Genomic DNA, 23,419 nt, shown 5'->3' with positions numbered 1-23,419 from the left:
CGAGAGGTGTATATCTCCTAGTATACATCAACCGAGAGGTGTATATCTAGTATACGTCAACCGAGAGGTCTATATCTCCTAGTATACATAAACCGAGAGGTGTATATCTCCTAGTATACATAAACCGAGAGGTGTATATCTCCTAGTATACATCAACCGAGAGGTGTATATCTCCTAGTATACGTCAACCGAGAGGTCTATATCTCCTAGTATACATAAACCGAGAGGTGTATATCTCCTAGTATACATCAACCGAGAGGTGTATATCTCCTAGTTTGCATACACCGAGAGGTGTGCATCTCTCGGTGGATATATCGAAGGGTGTGTATTACTCATGTGTGTATACTCACTGAAGTATACTCACTTATATGTGGTTACAGAGGTTGAATCTTAGCTCCTGACCCTCCTCTCAACTTGCCTCTTATAAGATCCACTTTCTCCTAGCCTCGTGGGCCCTATCGTACCTATTCTTAAAACTATATATAGAGTCTGCTTCCACCACTTCTTTGACAAGGTCATTCCACTTTCCCACCAGACCACCCTGAAACCGAAGAAATACTTCCTGACATCCCTGTGACTCATATCTGTGTTTCGTGTTGCGCCCCTGAGTACCTGTTTCCCGTCTTTCCAACAGCCTTTTCCTGTCTGTCCTGTCAATTCCTCTGAGTATTTTGTGTGCTGATATCATGTCTCACCTGGTCCCTGTATCCTGTAAGCTAGATTCGATTCTTTCAGCCACACGTCGTAGCTCATACCCATTAACTCTGGAACTAGTCGCTTTATATCTGCACTTTGTCCAGTTTTTTAACAGGCTTCCTCAGGTGTGGGTTCCATACTGGTGCTGCATCCTCCAAGATGTGTACTCAATTGTACTCACCTAATTGTGGCTGCAGGGGTCGAGACTCAACTCCTGGCCCCGCCTCTTCACTGAGTGCTACTAGGCCCTCTCTCTCCCTGCTCCATGAACTTTATCATACCTCATCTTAAAGCTATGCATAGTTTCTGCCTCCACTACCTCACTTCCTAGGCTATTCCGCTTCCTGACTACTCTATGACTGAAGAAATACTTCCTAACATCCCTTTGACTCATCTGGGTCTTCAACTTCCAATTGTGACCACTTGTTTCTGTGTCTCCTCTCTGGAACATCCTGTCTCTGTCCACCTTGCCTATTCCACGCAGTATTTTGTATGTCGTTATTATGTCTCCCCTAACCCTCCTGTCCTCCAGTGTCGCCAGGCAGATTTCCCTTAACCTTTCTTCGTAGGACATTTTCCCCTGGAACTAACCTTGTCGCAAACCTTTGCACTTTCTCTAATTTCTTGACGTGCTTGACCAAGTGTGGGTTCCAAACAGGTGTGTGTGTGTTCCAGAGAATATATACTGCAGGGAGTGTATTTTCCAGTATACATACAACGCGAGTATTGTAAATCTCAGTTTACACAAATCTATATATTTTGAGAGTTATTATAATCCATAATTACATCATCTATGTATATTGTGAGTTCAGAGGAGAATGATTGTCTGGGGATCAGACCAGCAGTCTGGGGATCAGACCAGCAGTCTGGGGATCAGACCAGCAGTCTGGGGATCAGACCAGCAGTCTGGGGATCAGACCAGCAGTCTGGGGATCAGACCAGCAGTCTGGGGATCAGACCAGCAGTCTGGGGATCAGACCAGCAGTCTGGGGCAGCTATAAACCTGACTTTACTGCTGACACGGTGTGTAGTGTTAATGTCATCGGGTAAAACATATTAGGTTTGATGTGAGGAAAAAGAGCATAGCTCATGTTCCATGGATCAAGAGACCTTTGCTGTCCTCAAGGCACCCGTCTTGAAAGGGTTAGGTCAGGGTAGGAAGCGGCTGAACTAGCTGGTTGATTGGTTAATGTGATTCAATGCCTTCTACATCAATGTCATTAAGGCTGCACATAACCTTTTCACCACCAGACTAATATTCTATTAGTTAAATTAGGAATTAAAGCAAACGCAGGACAAGTACGCTGGTATAAATATATCCCCTCGGTGTACATTATATACATATCCCCTCGGTGCATATATCCTGTGAACGAGCTTCGTTAGTAACTGCTTGAGTAACCTTGGCATCCTACACTTGCTCAATCGTCCTGATCTTTTAAATAAAGAGAATTTTATTGGTTAAATATATATGACTAAGAGGACAGAGCGGCTATTGGCTAGGCTGCAGCGGCGCAAAAAAACGTGCTTGCATGTTTCTAATTTGTGTGTACCAGTTGAGTCTAGTGGTAACATGTCTTTGTTGGGGCTACTGCGACGTGGTAACTAGTTGTACTTAGGACACTGCCTAAGTTGGAGTTTTTAGATGCCAAGAATCACTGTTTGCGCTGCCAGGGATCACTGCAGTCTGCTAGAAACCAATGAAGGTTTCCAGGGATCACTGCAGTCTGCAAGAGATCACTGCAGGCTGCCAGGGATCACTGCAGGCTGCAAGGGATCACTGTAAGTTGCCAGGGATCACTGCAAGCTGCCAGGGATCACTGCAGGCTGCCAGGGATCACTGCAGGCTGTCGGGGATCACTGCAGGCTGTCGGGGATCACTGCAGGCTGCCGGCGAACGTAAGTGGTCCAGACACGAACTAGTTTCACTGAGATAATTATGGAGATGAAGTTGTATAATAACTTGGGTGGAGATGAAGTTGTATAATAACTTGGGTGGAGATGAAGTTGTATAATAACTTGGGTGGAGATGAAGTTGTATAATAACTTGGGTGGAGATGAAGTTGTATAATAACTTGGGTGGAGATGAAGTTGTATAATAACTTGGGTGGAGATGAAGTTGTATAATAACTTGGGTGGATGGTGGATTTTTTGTCAGCCTTTGTGATTGTTTGGCGCTGTGTGTACGTGAGGTTGTGAGTATTTGTGAGTGTTTGTGGGTGTTTGAAAGAGGTTACGAGTGTTTATGAGTGTCTGTAGGAGGTTTTGAGTGTGGGCAATTGCAGGAGGTTGCAAGTGTTTGTAGGAGATTATGGATGTTTAAGGTCATTTGTATGAGGTTGTGAGTGTTTGTGGGTGTTTGTATGAGGTTGTGAGTGTTTGTGGGTGTTTGTATGAGGCTGTGAGTGTGGGTGTTTGTATGAGGTTGTGAGTGTTTGTGGGTGTTTGTATGAGGCTGTGAGTGTGGGTGTTTGTATGAGGTTGTGAGTGTTTGTGGGTATAAAGAATTATGGGATGATATGCGGCAAGTATATTTTGAGATGGCGGAGAAGCGGGTGTGACACCGGATGTGACAGGTGATGTGACACTAGATGAGATAGCGGTGTGACACCGGGTGTGGTAGCGAGTGTGTATGATTATTATTATGATCAAAGAAAGCGCTAAACCGACAAGGGGTGTGCATGAGCGAATGTAGGTAATCTACAAGCAAGAGGGGCTGGTACAGTGAAGAGTTGTTCCCCAAGGCACACTACTCACCCCACTTCGCTCCCTTATTCTCATATCATACATAAACAGGGATATAAACTATAGCACTGCTGTGTCTATTTCAGACGATGCTAGAATCTGCACGAGAGAGGCATCCATAGAAGATGCATAAGTAGGATTACCAAAAGACCTTAGATTGTCTTCAAAAGAGAGAACTCGATCTGCCGGGCCGTGGTGCACACGTTGGGCTGCGAGCGGCGGGTATCAACAGCCTGATCGATCAGGCCAGCAACCAGGAGACCTGGTCTGGAACTGGGTCGCGGGGCGGTGACCTCCGGAAGCGACTACAGGTAACCGAATATTGTTTGCAAGGATCGAGTCTCCGCTTCTTTCTTTCATCTATTGGGACGCAGTAATCGGCTTCACTCGTCCCACCTACACTGTTACTCTGTTATTGTCATTGTCGAGGGGGAAGCGCTAAATCCGTAAGAGTATATATATCCTGAGGAATGGGAAGTAATCAGATTTGATATGAAAAATAGAAGGGCATCTCAAAATTCCTTTGATCAAGAGCCCTTCACTTGCCTGAAGGTGCTACTTGGAGAGCAGGTTTTTGCTGTTTAATACAGAATGACACGATTTTTTTTTCGTGGAGGGCTGAGGAAGGGTTGTTGAGGTGGTTCGGACATGTAGAGAGAATGGAACGAAACAGAATGACTTCGAGAGTGTATAAATTTGTAGTGGAGGGAAGGCTGGGCAGGGGTCGGCCTAGGAAAGGTTGGAGGGAGGGGGTAAAGGAGGTTTTGTGTGCGAGGGGCTTGGACTTCCAACAGGCATGCGTAAGCGTATTTGATAGGAGTGAGTGGAGACAAATGGTTTTTAATACTTGACGTGCTGTTGGAGTGTGAGCAAAGTAACATTTATGAAGGGATTCAGGGAAACCGGCAGGCCGGACTTGAGTCCTGGAGATGGGAAGTACAGTGCCTGCACTCTGAAGGAGGGGTGTTAATGTTGCAGTTTAAAAACTGTAGTGTAAAGCACCCTTCTGGCAAGACAGTGATGGAGTGAATGATGGTGAAAATTTTTCTTTTTCGGGCCACCCTGCCTTGGTGGGAATCACATCCCAGGTGCTTCATCATTATATCTCACCATCCCAGGCGCTCCATCATTATATCTCACCATCCCAGGCGCATCATCATATCTCACCATCCCAGGCGCTCCATCATTATATCTCACCATCCCAGGCGTTTCATCATTATATCTCACCATCCCAGGCGCTCCATCATTATATCTCACCATCCCAGGCGCTCCATCATTATATCTCACCATCCCAGGTGCTCCATCATATCTCACCATTCCAGGCGCTCCATCATTATATCTCACCATCCCAGGCGCTTCATTATATCTCACCATCCCAGGCACTCCATCATTATATCTCACCATCCCAGGCGCTCCATCATCATATCTCACCATCCCAGGTGCTCCATCATTATATCTCACCATCCCAGGTGCTCCATCATTATATCTCACCATCCCAGGTGCTCCATCATTATATCTCACCATCCCAGGTGCTTCATCATTATATCTCACCATCCCAGGTGCTCCATCATTATATCTCACCATCCCAGGCGCTCCATCATTATATCTCACCATCCCAGGTGCTCCATCATTATATCTCACCATCCCAGGTGCTCCATCATTATATCTCACTATACAAGCTGCGTTATGAAATATTTACAGTGTATGTGAGACTTTCTCTCTTCCTTGCTTTCTTCTTTATCTTTCTTTTTCTCTCTCGCTCTGTAGGTATCTGTAGGATATATGTAATAGTTTCCCGGGGTTACCGCCCCCCGCGACCTGGACCCAGACCAGGTCGCGGGGGAGGGGGGTTAGGGGAGGCGATGGTACAACAGTTGATTTTTAAAAGACGACGAGAATCTCCAGTTGAATCAGTGGAAAGTAGAAGGTTGAGAGGAATCATGTAAACTGAGTTGATTAATAAGCGTCCTTGTGATTGTCTTGAGAGAGTTGTTGTGACGGTAACTGATGCTAGAGGTTTCGTGATTCAAATCAAGATGAATTATCTTCCATTCCGAGCCGATGTATGATTATTATTATATAAAAAAGAAAGAGTCGTTAAACCCACTAGGGTCGTACAGCAGCCGCTGTATGATCCGGGTTTAACCCTTTCAAATTAATAGAATAATGTAGTGCCATGTAATACAACTCAGTTTTTACTGCAAATACTGAATAAAATTTACTTCTTAGATGGTAAGGTTAATTGATAGATTATGTGGTTAGTCTCAACTACATAAGTGATGTTCTGAAGGGCAAAACTTGTATTAGTAATCATATGAAAGTGCAATGTTTCCTTGAGAGACGTCATTTGTTTTTTTGATGGACCTAGACGTTGTCTGCTTTTATATCCGTTGTGGAAGATAATTGTAAATTCTTGCTGCCACGGTATGGTGCCTGTATTACGCATAACACTGGCACCGCATTCCAGCTTCGGGGAATGCTGACTTGATGATCGATTATTGATGTGATGATAGATGGAATGTTGACAGGTTATTGACAGGAAGATGGAATGTTGACAAACCGTTGACAGAAAGATGGAATGTTGACAAGTAATTGACAGGAAGATGGAATGTTGATGGGTTAAACAGGAAGCGAACACGAGATTCTTGGCATTTGGAAGTGAGAACATTTGCTTCATGTTACCTTTACAATAATGATAGTTATCCATTTAAGTGGATATGAAAGAGTACTGACTTACTAACATAAGAGACAACTAAACACAAAGTGGACATCAAACAGCAGGCATTAAAACACATAGCAAGTATTAAAGACAGTATGTATCAAAACATATAGTGAGCATCAGAATATATAATGGGCATAAAAAAATACATAGTGGGTATCAAAGCTATAGCGACCACCGTCGTATATAATAGTTACTGAAATACACAGTGAGGATCTAAATACGCATCTTTCACTAAAATATCAAACACGTTTTGTACATGGACAACTTTAATTATAAAATGCTATATACATAATAAACATGAACGTTCGGGCTGTCACGCCCATCAATAAAATAATTTAGATTATAAGATTTTAATATTCATCGAGGAACAAAAACCGCACATACATACTTCCATAATTTCTTCGGCGATTTAAAACGCTGGGGACCGAACACAGTCATGCACACAGCAAAATTCTAATTAAAACAGAAAAGACATCAGACGCTTTACTTGTTCCTCCGTAAGAAAGAACTGTAAGAGTAAAAGATCAAGAAAGATTTGGCATGAAGAACAGAAGTGTGAGCAACATTATACCAAGATCGCTCATACAATAGTCCAGTGTTATATGTGAAAATATATGCAGCAAACATGTCTTCCAAAAATGGGAACACGTAAAATTTTGAGTAAAAACAGAAAATATTTTTTTCCGACAGTTGAAAAAGAAGGGACGTCTCCTAATAAAAAAAATGGATCCCTTTCCCATGTAGGTTATTTTCTCGCTTCCTTACATCTCGAACATGGCCAACTTGTTCCATTCAGCAAGACGCTTTATTTCTGGCTAATATATGCGCGATCTGAAAGCTAAACTCCGTTGTTTCCCAACTTGCCAACTTTGTGCCACTGTTCCTCAACTTGAGCTTCTTGTCACCGTTGCTTACTAATTTTACTACTTTCGTCCCTCGCAGTCGACAGCCTCTGCCCAATTACACATTCCACCTACGGGATCGAAGACGAGGTGCTGGGGACAGGTGTACACCCAGCCTCGCACCAGCCCTCGCACTGTCTTGGAACATGAGATAAACTTCTTGCACGAATCCGGGTGGGCAAAGTATCCAGTGTCATAGCACTGGACAGAGCCATCAGCCATCAGCACCGCTTTCTCTGTCAGCGTCGTCGCCAGCTGCCCCAGGGTGCCGGTGAGAGCGCCACCAAGGTCGTCATAGTAGTAGTCGTAATAGTCGTGGCCGTCGAGGATGGCAGAGTGGGCTGGACCGGGAGAAGTTACAGGAGCCAAGGGTACTCTTTCCGGGGTTGTGCGGAATGGGCGTGGGCTTCGTGGTGGTGGCGGTGTGGTTGTTGTGCTTGGGGTAGGACTGGGGCGCGGGGATGGGCTGGGGCGTGGGGATGGGCTGGGGCGTGGGGAAGGGCTGGGGCGTGGGGATGGACTGGAGCGTGGAGAAGAACTGGAGAGTGGGGTAGGTCTTAAGCGTGGTCGTATACTTGGAGTAAATTTGGATGTGGGTGTAGTGGGAGCTGGCGTGGTAAGAACTGGTGTGGTAGGTGCGGGTGAGGTGAGCTCAGCACCGAAGAGGGCAGAGAAGGTGGGTCTTAATGAGGACTCAGGGACTAGTGTAGTCTCAAGAAAAACATCGTCTATAATAGTGACACCTTCCTCGATCGTGGGGCTCGTCACAGGGGCGGGGGAACTGATCAGAGGGAGGAGTGGGCGTGGATCTTTCTCCAGTACGAATGGATGTAGGCTAGTTTCATCTGGCTGGGAGAAAGGAACCAAGGCTTCTGAACTAATCTGACCCTCCGGGCTAATCAACTTTATGGTGTCATCTGATGAAAAAGATGGTCTTTGCTTTTGTCTGTCAGCAAGTGAGAGGGTTGGACGTGGGCTGATCCCGGTTAACGGGCGGGTAGGGCGATGACGTGCTTCAGGCTGGTCGCTGGTCTCACTCAGCTGGACGGGCCGAGGGCTGGGGCGGGGTCGGTTGAAAGCTCTGGGAGGAGTGTTTCGGGAAGTAGTCTGTAAATGTGGCCTCCTCCTTGCTGGTCTGCTGGTCTGGTCCTGGGGTTTGAGACGAAACAAGCATTAGTGTTTTGCACCACCCTGTCTCTTGTAGAACAATACCACACACACAAAACTAAACATAGCCCTTTAAAATTACAATTATTTAGTTATTAAATTTCTGGAACTGAAATTTACTTAAAAATAAATATACGAATTGTTTGTTTAATTCATGTTAAGTGCTAAACCCATTTGGGTCATTCAGCAAAAAAATCCGAATATTCAGAGGTCTCATCTGTGAAGAAAAAAATGAAACTGCAAAGGCTATAAATAGTTAAGCTATCCTCTCTATTGATACAAAAATTACAATTCATACATTAGTGACACTAGACGAATACACACATTCCAGACAGTCAGGTCACCAAGGGAGCTGCCACAGGTAGAGTCAGAGAATATCGGAGTCGAGGTCAGAACGTAGTTTTATTTCCTTTCACGGGGATGGAAAAGTTCCAAAGGTGCAGAGAACAGTCAGCTGCAAGTCCAAGGTCACCAGGAAGGATTCTCAAGGGACCCCAGGGAGTATGGTGATGGTGATTGGTAGTGGTAGTGTTGTAGTTTAAGTGGATTGGGACGAGAAAAATAAAATGAAGGCTGAACAATACTGAAGCTTTCTCTTACCCACACTGCGTCATTTTCTATCTGGAAGAGATTGTCATTTATACCAAACAAGCTGGAGAACGATCAGTGTACACAGAAGCAAACTTGGGGCTAAAGTCTGTCCTGTTGACTTCTGAGTGTAATCCTCCAACATCAAGTTCTGAAACAGAGACGAAGTCTGTCCAAGTCGAGCAGTCATTATTTTCAGGTCATGTTTTGGGTGGTTCCCAGTCTATGTGCGTCGATCAGGCGTCAGGGCCAAGATATTAAGTTCTTTATAACACCATGCAATGAATTCATGAACAATACTTTATCATGGAATGAAGTCATTCAACGTGCCCAGTGACCAGGTTAATTAACATGTTAAGTGCTCCTCTACACTACTGACTGAAGCACAGAAGTCAGTACTAGATATACATTCTAAATCACTGCCTTGACTTACGGTGCGTACTCAGGAAATGTAGAGTATGTAAAGCAATATACACAGTATTTATACAATGGTATGATAAGGTATTAATTGGACAGGGGAAGGAAGGTATGTACAGTCCATAGTCTGGCACTACACTACGTACACTCACACTACACCCACCACCAAAGGAGAAGGAGAATAATTACTTGACCAGATTTGCCGCTGTTTCCGACTCTCTTCCTCACCACAACTCTTCTCCGAGGGGGCTTGGGGGATCCGCCTTGGGTGGGGGCATCGGGCCGACTGAAGACGGTGGAGACCGACTCCTCCTGCTCCTTCTTTCCCTTCACCTTCAGAGGCGGAGCTTGTCCAGGTGAGGAGGGAGGGCGGGATTTTATGGAGGGTTTTCGATGCCCACCGCCTGCAGACGACCCGGGGCGTGAGACTAGTGACGACCCTACGGGACGACCTCTCACGCGGGTGCGGGTTCGTGTTGGTCCACTGGTGTTAGTTGTAGGCTCAGTTGTGGTAGAAGTTGTAGTGGTAGTAGTGGTAGGTGGAGGTGTTGTGGTAATTGTAGTAGTAGTAGTTGTTGTTGTTGTAGTGGTGACTGATGTTTGTGGTAATGGTGTCGACGGAGAAGAGCTTGGGAGGTCAAGGGAAGACCCTACATCAGTGGAGAGGGTACCATCGTCGTAGTAATAGTAATCTTCTGTGTGAGCTGCAGCACCGGATGTGCTCTGGGAAGAGAGAACATCATGCTGGCTGCGTCCGGCTATAAGGTTCTCCAAGTTGTGCGACGCCGTGCCATGCACAGCTACCACGACCGACGCCTCGTGCAGTACTCCACGATCTCCAGGTACCCCGCCATGCTGTGAGTCATGCACTACAGGGGGATCATCCTTCTCCGTGGGGGCGACGAAGGGAGTAGGTGGGTCATGCAAAAGATCTCCCTGAGGGTGAAGAAGGTTTCCAGCACCATGCACCGTTAGATGAAGAGTGGGATGAGTGGTGGGGGTGGCAGAGAGCGGGGTAGGGGTCGAGAGGACTAGCTGAGGTTGGACCCCACTAACAAGGTGGGTTTGTCCCGCCACACCCGACCTCCGCCTGCCTGTGAAGTCTACGGTGGGGGACCCAGGGAAGAGTGAGGGGAAGGCTACGGGTGTGTCGGGGGAAGGAGCTGTATCAGCACTGGCACCTTCTGGCACATTAGCAATATTTGTTATATGGTCAGTCAGTAAGAGAGGTGTATTGTGTGACACATGGTCATCTTGTGTCACACGTACACTATGTGCCACATGGTCATCTTGTGTCACACGTACACTATGTGCCAAATGGTCATCTTGTGATACACGGACACTAGGTATCACATGGTTATCGTGTGTCACATGGTCATCTTGTGTGGTAAGGTCATTTAGTGTTGCATAATCATCTTGTGATATATGGACACTAGGTGTTGCGTGGTCACCTTGTGACACACGGACACTAGGTGTTGCGTGGTCATCTTGTGACACACGGACACTAGGTGTTGCATGATCATCTTGTGACACACGGACACTAGGTGTTGCAGGGTCATCTTGTGACACACGAGCACCATGTGCCGCATGATCATCTTGTGACACACTGATACTTGGTATCACATGGTTATCGTGTGTCACATGGTCATCTTGTGTTGTAAGGTCAATTGGTGCTGCATGATCACCTTGTGACACACGCCTATTAGGTGTCACACGATTATCTTGTGTCACATGGTCATCTTGCGTTGTAAGGTCATTTAATGCTGCATCATCGTTTGACACACTTACACTAAGTGTTGAATGGCCATCCTGTGACACATTCACACTAGGTGTAATGCGGTCATCTGATACACTTGCACTAGGTGTGACACGCTCAGCTTGTGTCAAACGTACACTTGATTTCGCAAGGTCAGTCTGTGACACACGCACACTAGGGGACACACGGCCAGTCTGTAATACATTCACAGTAGATGTGACAATGTCAGCCTGTGATTTACGCACAATAGGTGTTGCACGGTCATTCTGTGACACACTCACACTAGGTGTCACACGGTCACTTCGTGACACATGCATGTCATGTGTCACATGGTCACCATCTTGTGACACATGCACATTGGATGTCACTTGGTCATCTTGTGTCATATGATTATCCTGTGACACATGCACATTAGGTGTCACATAGTTATCTTGTAACACACTCACATTAGGCTCCACAAGGTCAGCTTGTGCCAGCTGCCCACTAGGTGTCAGAAGTTCATCTTCTGTCACATTCACGTTAGGTATAACAAAGTCGTCTTCTGACACATTCACAATACGTGTCGAATGGTTATCTCGTGTCATAAGGTCATCTTGTGAAACACTCATAATAGGTGTCACAGGGTCATCTTGTGAAGCTCTCGCACTTGGTGCTGTAAGGTTATCATGTGCCAGACGCACACTAGGTGTCGAAAGATGGTCCAGTGATAAGCTTACACTAGGCATTATATGATCATATTGTGACACATTCCCTCTAGATGCCACATAGTCAGTTTGTGAGATAAGCACACTGGGTGTGACACGGTCAGCCTGTGGCACATGAACACTAGGTGTCACATGGTCATCTTGTGACACACGCACACTAGGTGCTACACGGTCATCTTGTGACACGCGCACACTAGGTGCCACACGGTCAGCTTGTGACACACGCACACTAGGTGCCACACGGTCAGCTTGTGACACACGCACACTAGGTGCCACACGGTCAGCTTGTGACACACGCACACTAGGTGCCACACGGTCAGCTTGTGACACACGCACACTAGGTGCCACACGGTCAGCTTGTGACACACGCACACGGTCAGCTTGTGACACACGCACACTAGGTGCCACACGGTCAGCTTGTGACACACGCGCACTAGGTGCCACACGGTCAGCTTGTGACACACGCACACTAGGTGCCACACGATCAGTTTGTGACACACGCACACTAGATGCTACACGGTCAGCTTGTGACACACGCACACTAGGTGCCACACGGTCAGCTTGTGACACACGCACACTAGGTGTTACACGGTCAGCTTGTGACACACGCACACTAGGTGCCACACGGTCAGCCTGTGACACATGTCCGCTAGATGTGACACGGTCAGCCTGTAAAACACTTACATTAGGTGTCTTATGGTCATCCTGTGACACTTGTACACTAGGTGTTATACGGTCAGCCTGTGAAACACGCACACTTGGTGTCGTGCGGTCAGTCTGTGACACATGGTCAGCCAGTGACACATGGTCAGCCAGTGACACATGGTCAATATGTGGCAATAGCACTATAGTTTTTACGTGATTATCTTGTTTTCTGCCTTCACTATGTGTCACACCACTTTGTGACACATCAAGTGTGTGTGACACAGGCACAACAGGTGCCAAGTGTTCGCTTCGTGGAAGATGATCTGAAAGCAACATTCGATCAGCTGGTGTCACAAGAACGAATGTTGTAACGTGGTCATCGTGTGACACACTGTCAGCTTGTGCTGCTCTGTCGGCTTGTGATACACTGTCGTCAGCGTCTGACACACTCTCCACTAGTGATACATCGTCAGCTTCAGATACAATGTCAGCTTGTGATACACCGTCAGCTTGTGCCACATTGTCAGCTTGTGATGCACCGTCAGCTTGTGCCACATTGTCAGCTTGTGATACACCGTCAGCTTGTGCCACACTGTCAGCTTGTGACACACCTTCGGTTTTTGACGCACTCTCGACTTGTGTTACATGGTCAGCTTTTATTACACTGTCAGCTTGTGTTACATGGTCAGCTTGTGATACTCTGTCAGCTTGTAACACGCTGTTAGCTTGAGACACACTGTCAGCTTGTGTCACATGGTCAACTTCTGACACACTTTCAGCTTGTGACACAGTGTCAGCTTGTGACACTGTGTCAGCTAGTAATACACTGTCAGCTAGTGATACACTATCATCTTCTGTCACGTGGTCAGCTTCTGACACACTGTCAGCTTGTGTCACGCTGCCAGCCTGTGACACATTTTCAGGTTGTGACACAGTGTCCAATAATGATACACTGTCAACTTGTGTCACATAGTCAACGTCTGACACACTGTCAGTTTGTGACACGCTGTCAGCCTGTGTCACGTGGTCAGCTTCTGACACACTGTCAGTTTGTGTCACGCTGTCAGCTTGTGACATACTTTCAGGTTGTGGCACAGTGTCAGCAAGTGATACACTGTCAGATTGTGACACGCTGTGCGTCACATGATCAGCTTCTGACACACTGTCAGGTTGTGTCACAAAGTCAACTTCTGACATACTGTCAGCCTGTGTCATACTGTCAGCTTGTGTCACACTGTCAGCTTGTGACACACTTTCAGCTTGTGTCACACTGTCAGCTTGTGTCACACTGTCAGCTTGTGACACACTGTCAGCTTGTGTCACACTGTCAGCTTGTGTCACACTGTCAGCTTGTGACACACTGTCAGCTTGTGTCACACTGTCAGCTTGTGTCACACTGTCAGCTTGTGACACACTGTCAGCTTGTGTCACATGATCGGCTTTTAACACAATGTGAGTTTTTTTTACACTATCAGCTTGTGACACACGGCTAGCTTGTGACACACGTCCAGCATGTGACGTACGTCCAGCATGTGACACACGTTCACCTTGTGACACACGACCACCTTGTGACACACGACCAGTTTGTGACACACGACCAGCTTGTGACACACGACCAGTTTGTGACACACGACCAGCTTGTGACACACGACCAGCTTGTGACACACGACCAGCTTGTGACACACGACCAGCTTGTGACACACGACCAGTTTGTGATGCCCGACCAGCTTGTGACGCACGACCAGTGTGTGAAACACGACCAGCTTGTGACGCACGACCAGTGTGTGAAACACGACCAGCTTGTGACACACTGTCAGCTTGTATCACACTGTCAGTTTGTGTCACACTGTCAGTTTGTGATACATTGTCAGCTTGTGAATTACTCTCAGCTTGTGGCACACTGTCAGCTTGTGACACACCACTATAGTGTGATACACCTTCAGCTTGTGTTACACTGTCAGGGGGTGACACACTGTCAGCTTGTGACACATGGCCAATGCGTGACACACTATCAGTTTGTGAAACACTAGCTTGTGAAACACTGTCAGCTTGTGATACACTGTCAGCTTGTGACACATTGTCAGCTTGTGACTCAATGTCAGATTGTGACACACTGTCATCTTGTGACACACGAACTCTAGGTGTCATATCGTCATCCTTTGTCACAAAATCAGTCTGTGACACGTCTACGTTAGATGTCACCTGGTCATACTGGGAAACACGGTCGATTATTAACACGCTCCTATGTGTCACCTGGTCATCTTGCAAGACTGGTGTCACCTGGTTATCTTGCAAGACTGGCGTCACCTGGTCTTCTTGCAAGACTGGTGTCACTTGGTCATGTTGCAAGACTGGTGTCACCTGGTCTTCTTGCAAGACTGGTGTCACCTGGTCATCTTGCAAGACTGGTGTCTCCTGGTCGTCTTGCAAGACTGGTGTCACCTGGTCATCTTGCAAGACTGGTGTCACCTGGTCATCTTGCAAGACTGGTGTCTCCTGATCATCTTGCAAGACTGGTGTCTCCTGGTCATCTTGCAAGACTGGTGTCACCTGGTCATCTTGCAAGACTGGTGTCACCTGGTCATCTTGCAAGACTGGTGTCACCTGGTCATCTTGCAAGACTGGTGTCACCTGGTCATCTTGCAAGACATGTTCTTCGTGTTTCTCAGGGTCAGGATGTGTCAGTAAGTTGATTTGTGACTCTTGTTTTTGAGTTTCAGTAACAGAATCGGCCAAGATGATAGCCTTGGACCCGAGGCCAGTCAGAGGCTTACGACCTAGCTCGAGATTATCACCTTCCAGAGCAGTTTTACGCTCACCCTCAAAGTCTGGGTGGATCTCCGGGTGACGAGTGATCTTCCGATCAAGGGTCAGGGTGACTTGCCCCTTGTTAGGAAGGCTTGCCACTGGTACTGGGCGTATTTCAGGGACATCTTTTATGGGGACTGAACTGATTTCTGGGACATCTGTGGTAGGTATTAATTCTTTCTCTGGAAGAACTTTGACAGGAGCAAGATGTCTCTCGGGAGCAACCTTGGTGGGTATAAGTTTATGCCCGTGAACAACTCGAGCACGTCCAATATTATTCTCAGGGAGATCAAAATTGTCGTCATAGGCCAGATATCCGGAGAAATCCACCCAAGACCTTTGGGTGACCTCTGGAACAATACTAACATCGAGAATAGGGCCGGGTTTCTGAACAAGGTCCACTTTTGAGACGACCTCGGCTTTAGGGTCAAGTTGTAGCTGCGATACGGGGTCAGTATGAGTTAGTACAGTTAAGTCTGGTTTGTCGGTCAAAACCGCCACTACTTCCCCTTTAGCTGGTCGCCCAGGCCGCTTAGCCCCAATGCTTGGAAGAGAAGACCCCGTCTGAGCGGGGGTCATTATAGCCGGGGTATCAGGCAAACCTTCATGCAAGAGATTATCCTGAATGTCTTCCTTGACAATTACTTCGCTTGTTGGCCGCACCACAAGTGGCCGGTACCTGACTGAGGACCCACTTACAGGCACGCTGGTGACTGTCGTTTCCTCTAACGTTGTCGGGATCTCTTCCTCCGCCTCTGTAGTGAAGCGTGCTCGTTCTATCGTCACGTACCTAGAAGTAAGTTGGGAAGTATATTAATGTTCATGTCAGCATGCTTGCTGTAAATTAACTTCTACAACATGAGGTAAAGCTATGTGAATTTCAGAACTTTGGGCCAAGCAATGAGATATATGCCTTTTATCCTTAAAAGCCGTACGTTGCAACTGAAAAATATATCGAGCATTGCGTATGGAAAAAGTTTATTAATTCTAGAAATATTTGCCAGTCTCTTAATATATTAATAACACACAAGCATTAGCAGTTTGCTCAAATATATATAAAATGCTTTACGTGAATTAAAAGAGAACACTTAATAGTTGAGGTAAGCCAAGAAAGTTTGGTAAAGAGCTAGCTGCAGGAATAAGATAAAAAAAGATAAAAATTAATCAGAATTATGTAAAAGTGTTAAAATAGGTAAGAATGAAGTAACAGAATAACTAAAGAACGTGAAATGTAAACGCAAATAATTTCAAGCTGACACTGCAAGGTAATTTACGTCATTCGGTTAAGATAACATACCATCACCAATCCTCGTCTCAGCTTTATATCGTCCACATCTCGCTCAGCCTTGTTTATATTGTTAAATAACAAATGAGCTTAAAGACAAATATAAGCCGTGCTTAAGCCAGCCCAATCAGTAAGCACTGAAGTCTAAGCCATGTATATAATCATGGAACATGTTGTACCTTGGTGTTGTGTGTACAGCTGTAATAATGGTTGGCTCTGAGCCTGACGGAGAGGGTAGGGTGGGAGTTTCAGTTGCAGGTATAGTGCTACCACGACGGCGGTTAATAGTCACGTACTGGAGGATTGGCTCAGTTGAGGAAACAGTTTCAGGACCAGATGTGGCGTCGTTGACGGTGGGTCGACGGCGTCTGTCGATGGTTACATACTGGCGCCCCGCGGTCGTGGGCTCAGCCTCACGGGCCTCACTCTCCTCATCAGGAATGGACTGTGCGGCAGGACGGGCTGGGCGCTGGCGTTCAATGGCACTGTATTGTGGACGGCCTCGCACTGCAGCACCAATAGGGTCTCGTCGCCTTGGGGCATCCGTAACAGCGGGGTCACGTTGACTTGGGGCATCCTCCACAGCAGGTTGTCGAGCCGCACTCCTATAGGGTGTTAAAGTTTGCTTCGTGAGCATTGTCTGGCAAAAATATTTGCCTTAAAAACGATTACTTTACCAAAATCTGAAAGCAAGAGAACATGAGCTAAAGATGCTCACATGAAGCTTAAAAAAATGATGAAAAGAGGCAAACAAACGAAAATTTAAGGATGAAAATCTGTAACAAAGATGGTTATAATTAACGTACCTGTCGCGGGAGATGCTGGCATACTGTGGCTTAGTGCGCCCTCCTAGAGGGGTCGAAGAAGAGGTAATATCTCGACTGGCTTCACTCGTACTACTCGAGTCCCTTGTAAACTGAGCGCCACCAGAGTTTTGAAGCCTTTTTAGGAGGGATAAACAGAATTAAAAAGTGTCCTAACGCTGATCTTGTCCCTGATGTGAATTTTACTATCGTCTTTTCCCTTCAGCAAGACTCCAAGTTTTTTCCCCCAAATATATCACTAGACAACCTAATTTATCTCTTCCACTTGTGTTAATACGTAGCCTACCTGGCGAAGATTAATCAACGGACAGATATACAAATGAAAGTAATAACAGATCACAAATGCACACATATACATAAATAATAATCAAAATATACATATACATGGAAAAATCATAAAGCAGTATTCTTGACGGCTGGAAATTTGTTAAGTTTAACACCAGACTCAGTTTATCAGGTGTTGCTCTGCCATCTTCTGTCCACTGTAATACATATACTGTGGATATACGTTTATCAAATGGTGTCTATACTTATAAATATTTTGTTTTAGTGTCAAAGGTGACTGAACGTGTATAAATCATAAATGTTATAAACTCTGAATACGAACAGAAAGCGAGTCTATCTCGCTTTCGGCAGACGGAGGATCAAGCCTCCACCACGTGTTGCGCTGAATGACCCACATGGGTTTAGCGCTTAATATGAATTAAACCTATAAACTCTGGTGACCTGTATCAAGGAATATCTAGAAAAAGAAAGTGTGACACGTTTAGGCTTAATGATGACTAAAATAGAGATGTAAGCAGAGTAAACAGTTTGCAGAGTGAGCTACGATGCACCTGACTGGTATACATCCCCAGTTAATTAGTTGTGTGGGAAAACAGAGATAAATATGTTCCGGATGTGCTTTAGATTTCCTTGCAGGGATGCTAGGAGTCGCAACGACTTAAGACCAGGATGCGCAGGATTCTTCAGGGAAATTCAAAGAAACACTGCCTAAACATAGCCCGTTACTGCCAACATGTAGTGGATTTATTTGGGCAATTTTTGAAAGTGTTATTAACTTTCTTGCCCATTACTCTCCTCCACAGATCAGCTACTTACTGCCTACTGACGGTGTTGGAGACCTCCTCTACAGGCTTGGGGTCAGCTGAGGCGGGTTCTTCATCATAATAGTAATCATTGTCGTCGTAGTAATACTCATCATAGTAGGAGTAATCTGTGGGTATCTCAGTTGTAGTGGGGATGGGGGTTGAGGGTCCAGGAGTAGTGGCTGCAGCACCCCCACGATTCTTCCCTGTGGTGCACTTCGCCCTGCTCGGGTGGTCGCAGCCGTCAATCACCTTGCTGAATACCAGTTCTGATCGGGGAGAAAACGTTGTAGAGTTAACTTTAGCTCTTTTTGACGCAGTTGGAGGAGTTACTGGAAAATATTTTATATGCAAGGAGGTGGACGAGGCAGCTAACAGACAAGTACATAAACATACATAAAACAGTTTCGCTCAAAAAGATCTGTATCAAGCCATGAAAAAGTTCCCATCAAGAGAAACATCGTTATAAAAACTATGTTGCTTTAAGCCTTTTCATCAATCTTAGTGTACGTCAAGGTGTCTTGGGTTGCTAGTACGTGTTAATGAGCTGTGGGTGGATTACTACCATGAGTGCATCTTGGACTCTGAGTCAGAAAATGTGGCACCTCATAGCCAGAGTAGGAAGTTCAGTGAATGGTATCTCCCTCAGGGAGTAAATAAAATTGAAGATCACTACTATGAGTGAATTGCCATCTTCCTGAAGGGCTGGGACCTACACAGCCACTAAACACATGAGAGACGTAAGCGAGGGTCAGGGAATGCTTCCTAATTGGTGAATCTTAATGAAAGTCACAAAAGCAACTTCTTACATTTGCTTCTCTTGTTCAAATAATGGTAAACAGATACCTGGGTATTAGTTTTGTGTTTCACATATTTGGGAAAAGGATCGAAAGTCCTCATTGGGATTTTTAATTTAATTAGAGGAAGTTCTAAGCTCGTAGGGGTCATACAACACCTGAGGAATGGAAAGCGCTCAGGTTCAGTCCAGGTTAGGGAAGACAAATTTAATTTCTTGGATCAAGAGCCTCTCACTTGAGAGGTCTACAACAGGGATAAACCACACTGATTTCCTGGGATATGAATGTAGTGTTAGGTTTCCGAAGAAAATCTTAACTTCCACCTGTGTAACTAGTCAACCACAGCTATACCTGACGACGGCACTAGTGGAAGATGCTGGGAAAAGGAATGTCACTTGAGGAGCTTGTCAGAAGCGAGTAATTGAGGAAAAGGGATAATGCCTAGGCATCTTATAGGCTCTCTTTGCATTGCAACCCATTATTGTAAATACATATTCTCAATGTACTATTTGCAAAGACAAACAAATGAATAAATAAATAAATAAATAAGTGGAGTATCATCACCCTGAAGGATACCCGGGTAAGGGAGCATCACCTACCTGAAAGATACCCGAGTGAGGACCAGGAAGGGAAAGCATCACCTACCTGAAGGACAGGTGAAGGCATGAGCCACAATGCCCAGCCCTGAGGGGCCAGAGTCGAGACACCAATAATATTTGTGGCAGTTGTCGGGGTTCGGGTAGAAGCCTTCACGCTTGCAGGCGAAACCTAGGAAGAAGGACCTCATTAATAACTAGAAGGGAAGGCATAAATTACTAAAAAGATAAGGATAACTGATATGATAGGCGTAAAACATTCCAGCACTGTATTTCTCCCATCCACTGTTTTTTACGCCCTCCCAGTCCTCTCACAATTACTGCTACTACTACTAGTACAATAATAATGATAGTTTATTCATAAAATTTTGTTAAATCTTAGCGTTTCTATATGTAACAAAAGATGATCATTTCCCACATAATAATGATACACACTGCATGTAAAAAATAATACTTAATTTAAAACAATGCTAGAAGGCCATTCTCTCTCTCTCTCTCTCTCTTGCTCGTTTACTCTTTCCTTCTCTCTCTTTTTCCATCTGTCTCCCTAGTTTCCCGCCCCCTTCCTCATTCTCTCCCCTCGTCCTACACTCACTGGAGACCGGTCTGGGTGTGGTGGGTGGTGGCGGGGTGTTGAGGGGATCTATGGTAGCTTGTTGCTGAAGTTGCGGTTGTCGTCGTGTCCCTGGTCGTCGTCTCTTACCCTCGGGACGACGTGCAGGTGCGCGGGTCGTTGTGGTTCTACAGAACAGGTTGAGATGAAGGTCAGTAATTTAAAAAAAATATGTGATAATTATGGATTGTGTTATGAGAGGTGTGTATATACACCTGGTCATACCTAGGCGTAGTAGTGGTAGTGGTGGTGGTAGTAGTAGTAGTAGTGGTTGTGGTGGTTGTGGTTGTTGACGGTCTTCGGCGATTCTGAAGACGTGTAGAAAGGCTATTCGCAGGGCGCGTCCTGAGGAGATAAAGATGGCATCAGTTGGAACAAGTAAGCTGTGCATTACAGATGCATTGACATAGAAAATAAAATGTTTAACAGAAGTTATCTCGTCCCTCTCATCTTTATGTAAATATGGGTGTGCCAGTTGTGCCGCCTGCAAAAAAAAAAAAAAAAAAAAACTATTTGTTTTAGGCATTCCTCCCAAAGAATTTTTTTTTTTGGGTTTGTATCCCCGTAAAGAAAATGGCTTGTATGAGTTTTTCCTTTAAGAAATTATGATATGAATATTTTAATTGATCCTAAAGTAAATAGGATTCAAAAATTTCGTTCTTTCACTATGTAAATGTGCGAAGGTCATTATTAATCAAATTATAGGTGAAAAAATTAAAAAAAAAAAGACAGAGATACGACTAACAAACAGAAAATGAATAGGGAGAATTTATTATTATGAGGTAGAATAAGAGGTAATACTTTTAAATAATGAAGAATTGCACTAAAATGGAAACAGAGATGAAGTAACGTGTATCAGAACTAATGAGAATTTTAAAAAGCTTTCATAAATTTATTATAGAGAAAAATAACCCCACGAGCACAACTCTGTATCCTGTAGATACAAATAGGTAATTGCAAATAAACAACGATATATTTGGTGTATATATTGTATCGAGGCATCAAGTGCAACTGGCTTATAAAATTATAATATTTTATATTCAACTCTAATGCAACTTGTTTTAAAAACATAATACATTTGTGTTAATATGAATTTTATTAAAACGTTCACATTATATTATTCTTGTGTCATGGACATTTAAACAAGACTTTCAGTGTCAACTTCCTCTTCACATTGTTAATTCATGCTGTGCCAGTGTATCATCTGCTCTGTGACAACTCCCTTAATCACATGCACAACATGGTAAATATAATCATGCACAAACTGTCTTGCATTTGCTGATCCATAAAAATGCATCAAAGCAATCATGCATAATTGCTGTCAAAAAGGGATCATTTGATTTTACAGGCACAATATTTAACTAGATTGTGGGAGAGCGTTCGTCACTGTGGTTTGAAGACGGTCAATACAGTTGGATTAACAAGATGGTACAATGGAAGATGAATGAAGTTTAGTGAGGGAGAAAGTAGATGAATGGAGTTTGAAAAGGAGATAGAAAAATATAAGGAATCTGGTGAGAGAGAAGAAAAGAAACTTATTTGATAAATACAAGATAAGGAATTTGAGAGTTCCAGTGCCACAGTGAGGGAGGAAGAAGTGAATAAAGTTCGGAAGGAAGGAAGGAAGGTGGTAACAGAACTGAAAGAGATGGTTGAAAGCATTATGTTGGAACATCAAAAGTCTTGAATGCTGTTATGGAAATTATGTCTGCAAACACCATTTCAAAGAATTAATATAAAATTCCACATATCTCTAACTCATCGCTAGGTATCCTGGGCAATTGCTAAGGCATCAAGCTGATATTATAGCAGAAGCATAATAAGCATTTTATAAAACCGCATGTTTTATTATTTGTATAAGCAGGTTTTAATGGGACATGTTAGCCGGATGGTTGCACGGCTGAGGCGGAGATGGTGGGATACCTTTCTCCCAAGCGATCAGATCTTCTGGGCTCGTCCAACCCGCCAAACCTGGCTCTCTCTCGGGTACTACCAGTCCGTGGGAAGTGCGAGGGGTCTGGGATGGGTATTGTCGTCTCGGTATCTTGGGTTCGGATGCGAGTACGTCCCCGTGTTCTTGTGCGGAAAGGCTCCTGGTTGTTGAACGTTGTGGTATGCGAACCTCTCCTCCTTGAGTCATCAGTGGCTTGGACAGCCACAGGGAATGGCCTGTCCCTTCTGCAATTTGTCGTTTATTTGTGTGTATGTGAGTGGAAGGTGTTTGTGGTGGAGCAACTCCACTCTAGACCGTAGCATCTGTTAGCTTAATGACCTAATGAACGTAGGAAAAGGATTTCTGACACGGATATGAAGATAAAAACCACACAAGTACAAATCTTTATTGTAGTCATCGTTGTTTTTGTTGTTCTTGTATTCATCACTGAATATCCCCTGACACAAGTGGCCAGCATTATGGAGGACCACAACAAATGATTGCAGGCTTATTCAGTTGTCTGAGCGAATTAATTTTGGTGGAAATGAGCTGTATTACTCACTTATAGGAAAACCATACTAACAGCCAATCATAGCGGGGAGGATGTAAACAAGAGCTGGTGGGAATACAAGGTGGGGATGAGGAGAGACAAGAGGGAAGTGCCAGTTGTGATGGGGAAGTCAAGCGAAACGAAGGAAGGGTCACAACAGGATTAGCTCTACCCAGCAGTAGTAGTTTTGCAGGAGGTGGACCAGTGTTAAACATCCCTCGGTTCTGTTCTGTGGCGTGAGATTTTGGCTGACGGCTTTATTATTATTTTTTTCTCATAGTATTCCTGTCAGGAATTTCTTGATTAAGAGTGCCAATACTTTGCGTAAACATCCCCAGAAGCTTCTCCGACATTTCGTCAACAGATTCATTGAATTCAATAGAAATCTCCAGAAACACCGGAAAATGAAAGGAACCTGGTACAGGGATGATCCTTCAAGCATCCTTCTCTGCCATCACTATCTACACAAGCTCAGGTCAGATAAAACAATTTAGAATATCACCAGGGTAACCCTTCACAGCAGCAGAGATGTAATCGTAGGCATTTACAATGCTACATCATATCTTCTGGGATATGAAATCAGCTT

General features: G+C 44.9%; 1 protein-coding gene across 1 annotated transcript in view; it reads right to left on the bottom strand.

Moving 5' to 3' along the window:
- Positions 1–6,276: 6,276 nt before the first annotated feature.
- The window catches only part of LOC128696013 (serine-rich adhesin for platelets), a 78,937-nt gene continuing 61,794 nt past the window's right edge, over positions 6,277–23,419 (bottom strand). The window contains exons 10-18 of the mRNA XM_070095045.1: positions 22,274–22,528; positions 20,576–20,695; positions 20,333–20,478; positions 19,787–19,909; positions 18,358–18,613; positions 17,239–17,373; positions 16,612–17,037; positions 9,424–15,937; positions 6,277–8,211 (exon numbers count right to left, since the gene is read on the bottom strand). Coding sequence (XP_069951146.1) covers positions 7,084–8,211; positions 9,424–15,937; positions 16,612–17,037; positions 17,239–17,373; positions 18,358–18,613; positions 19,787–19,909; positions 20,333–20,478; positions 20,576–20,695; positions 22,274–22,528 — 9,103 coding nt within the window. The 3' untranslated portion in view covers positions 6,277–7,083. The remainder of the gene's footprint in view (positions 8,212–9,423; positions 15,938–16,611; positions 17,038–17,238; positions 17,374–18,357; positions 18,614–19,786; positions 19,910–20,332; positions 20,479–20,575; positions 20,696–22,273; positions 22,529–23,419) is intronic.

This window comes from Cherax quadricarinatus, chromosome 48, assembly GCF_038502225.1.
Source record: "Cherax quadricarinatus isolate ZL_2023a chromosome 48, ASM3850222v1, whole genome shotgun sequence".
Taxonomy (NCBI): Eukaryota; Metazoa; Arthropoda; class Malacostraca; order Decapoda; family Parastacidae; genus Cherax; species Cherax quadricarinatus.
This window is presented reverse-complemented; position numbering and strand designations above follow the sequence as displayed.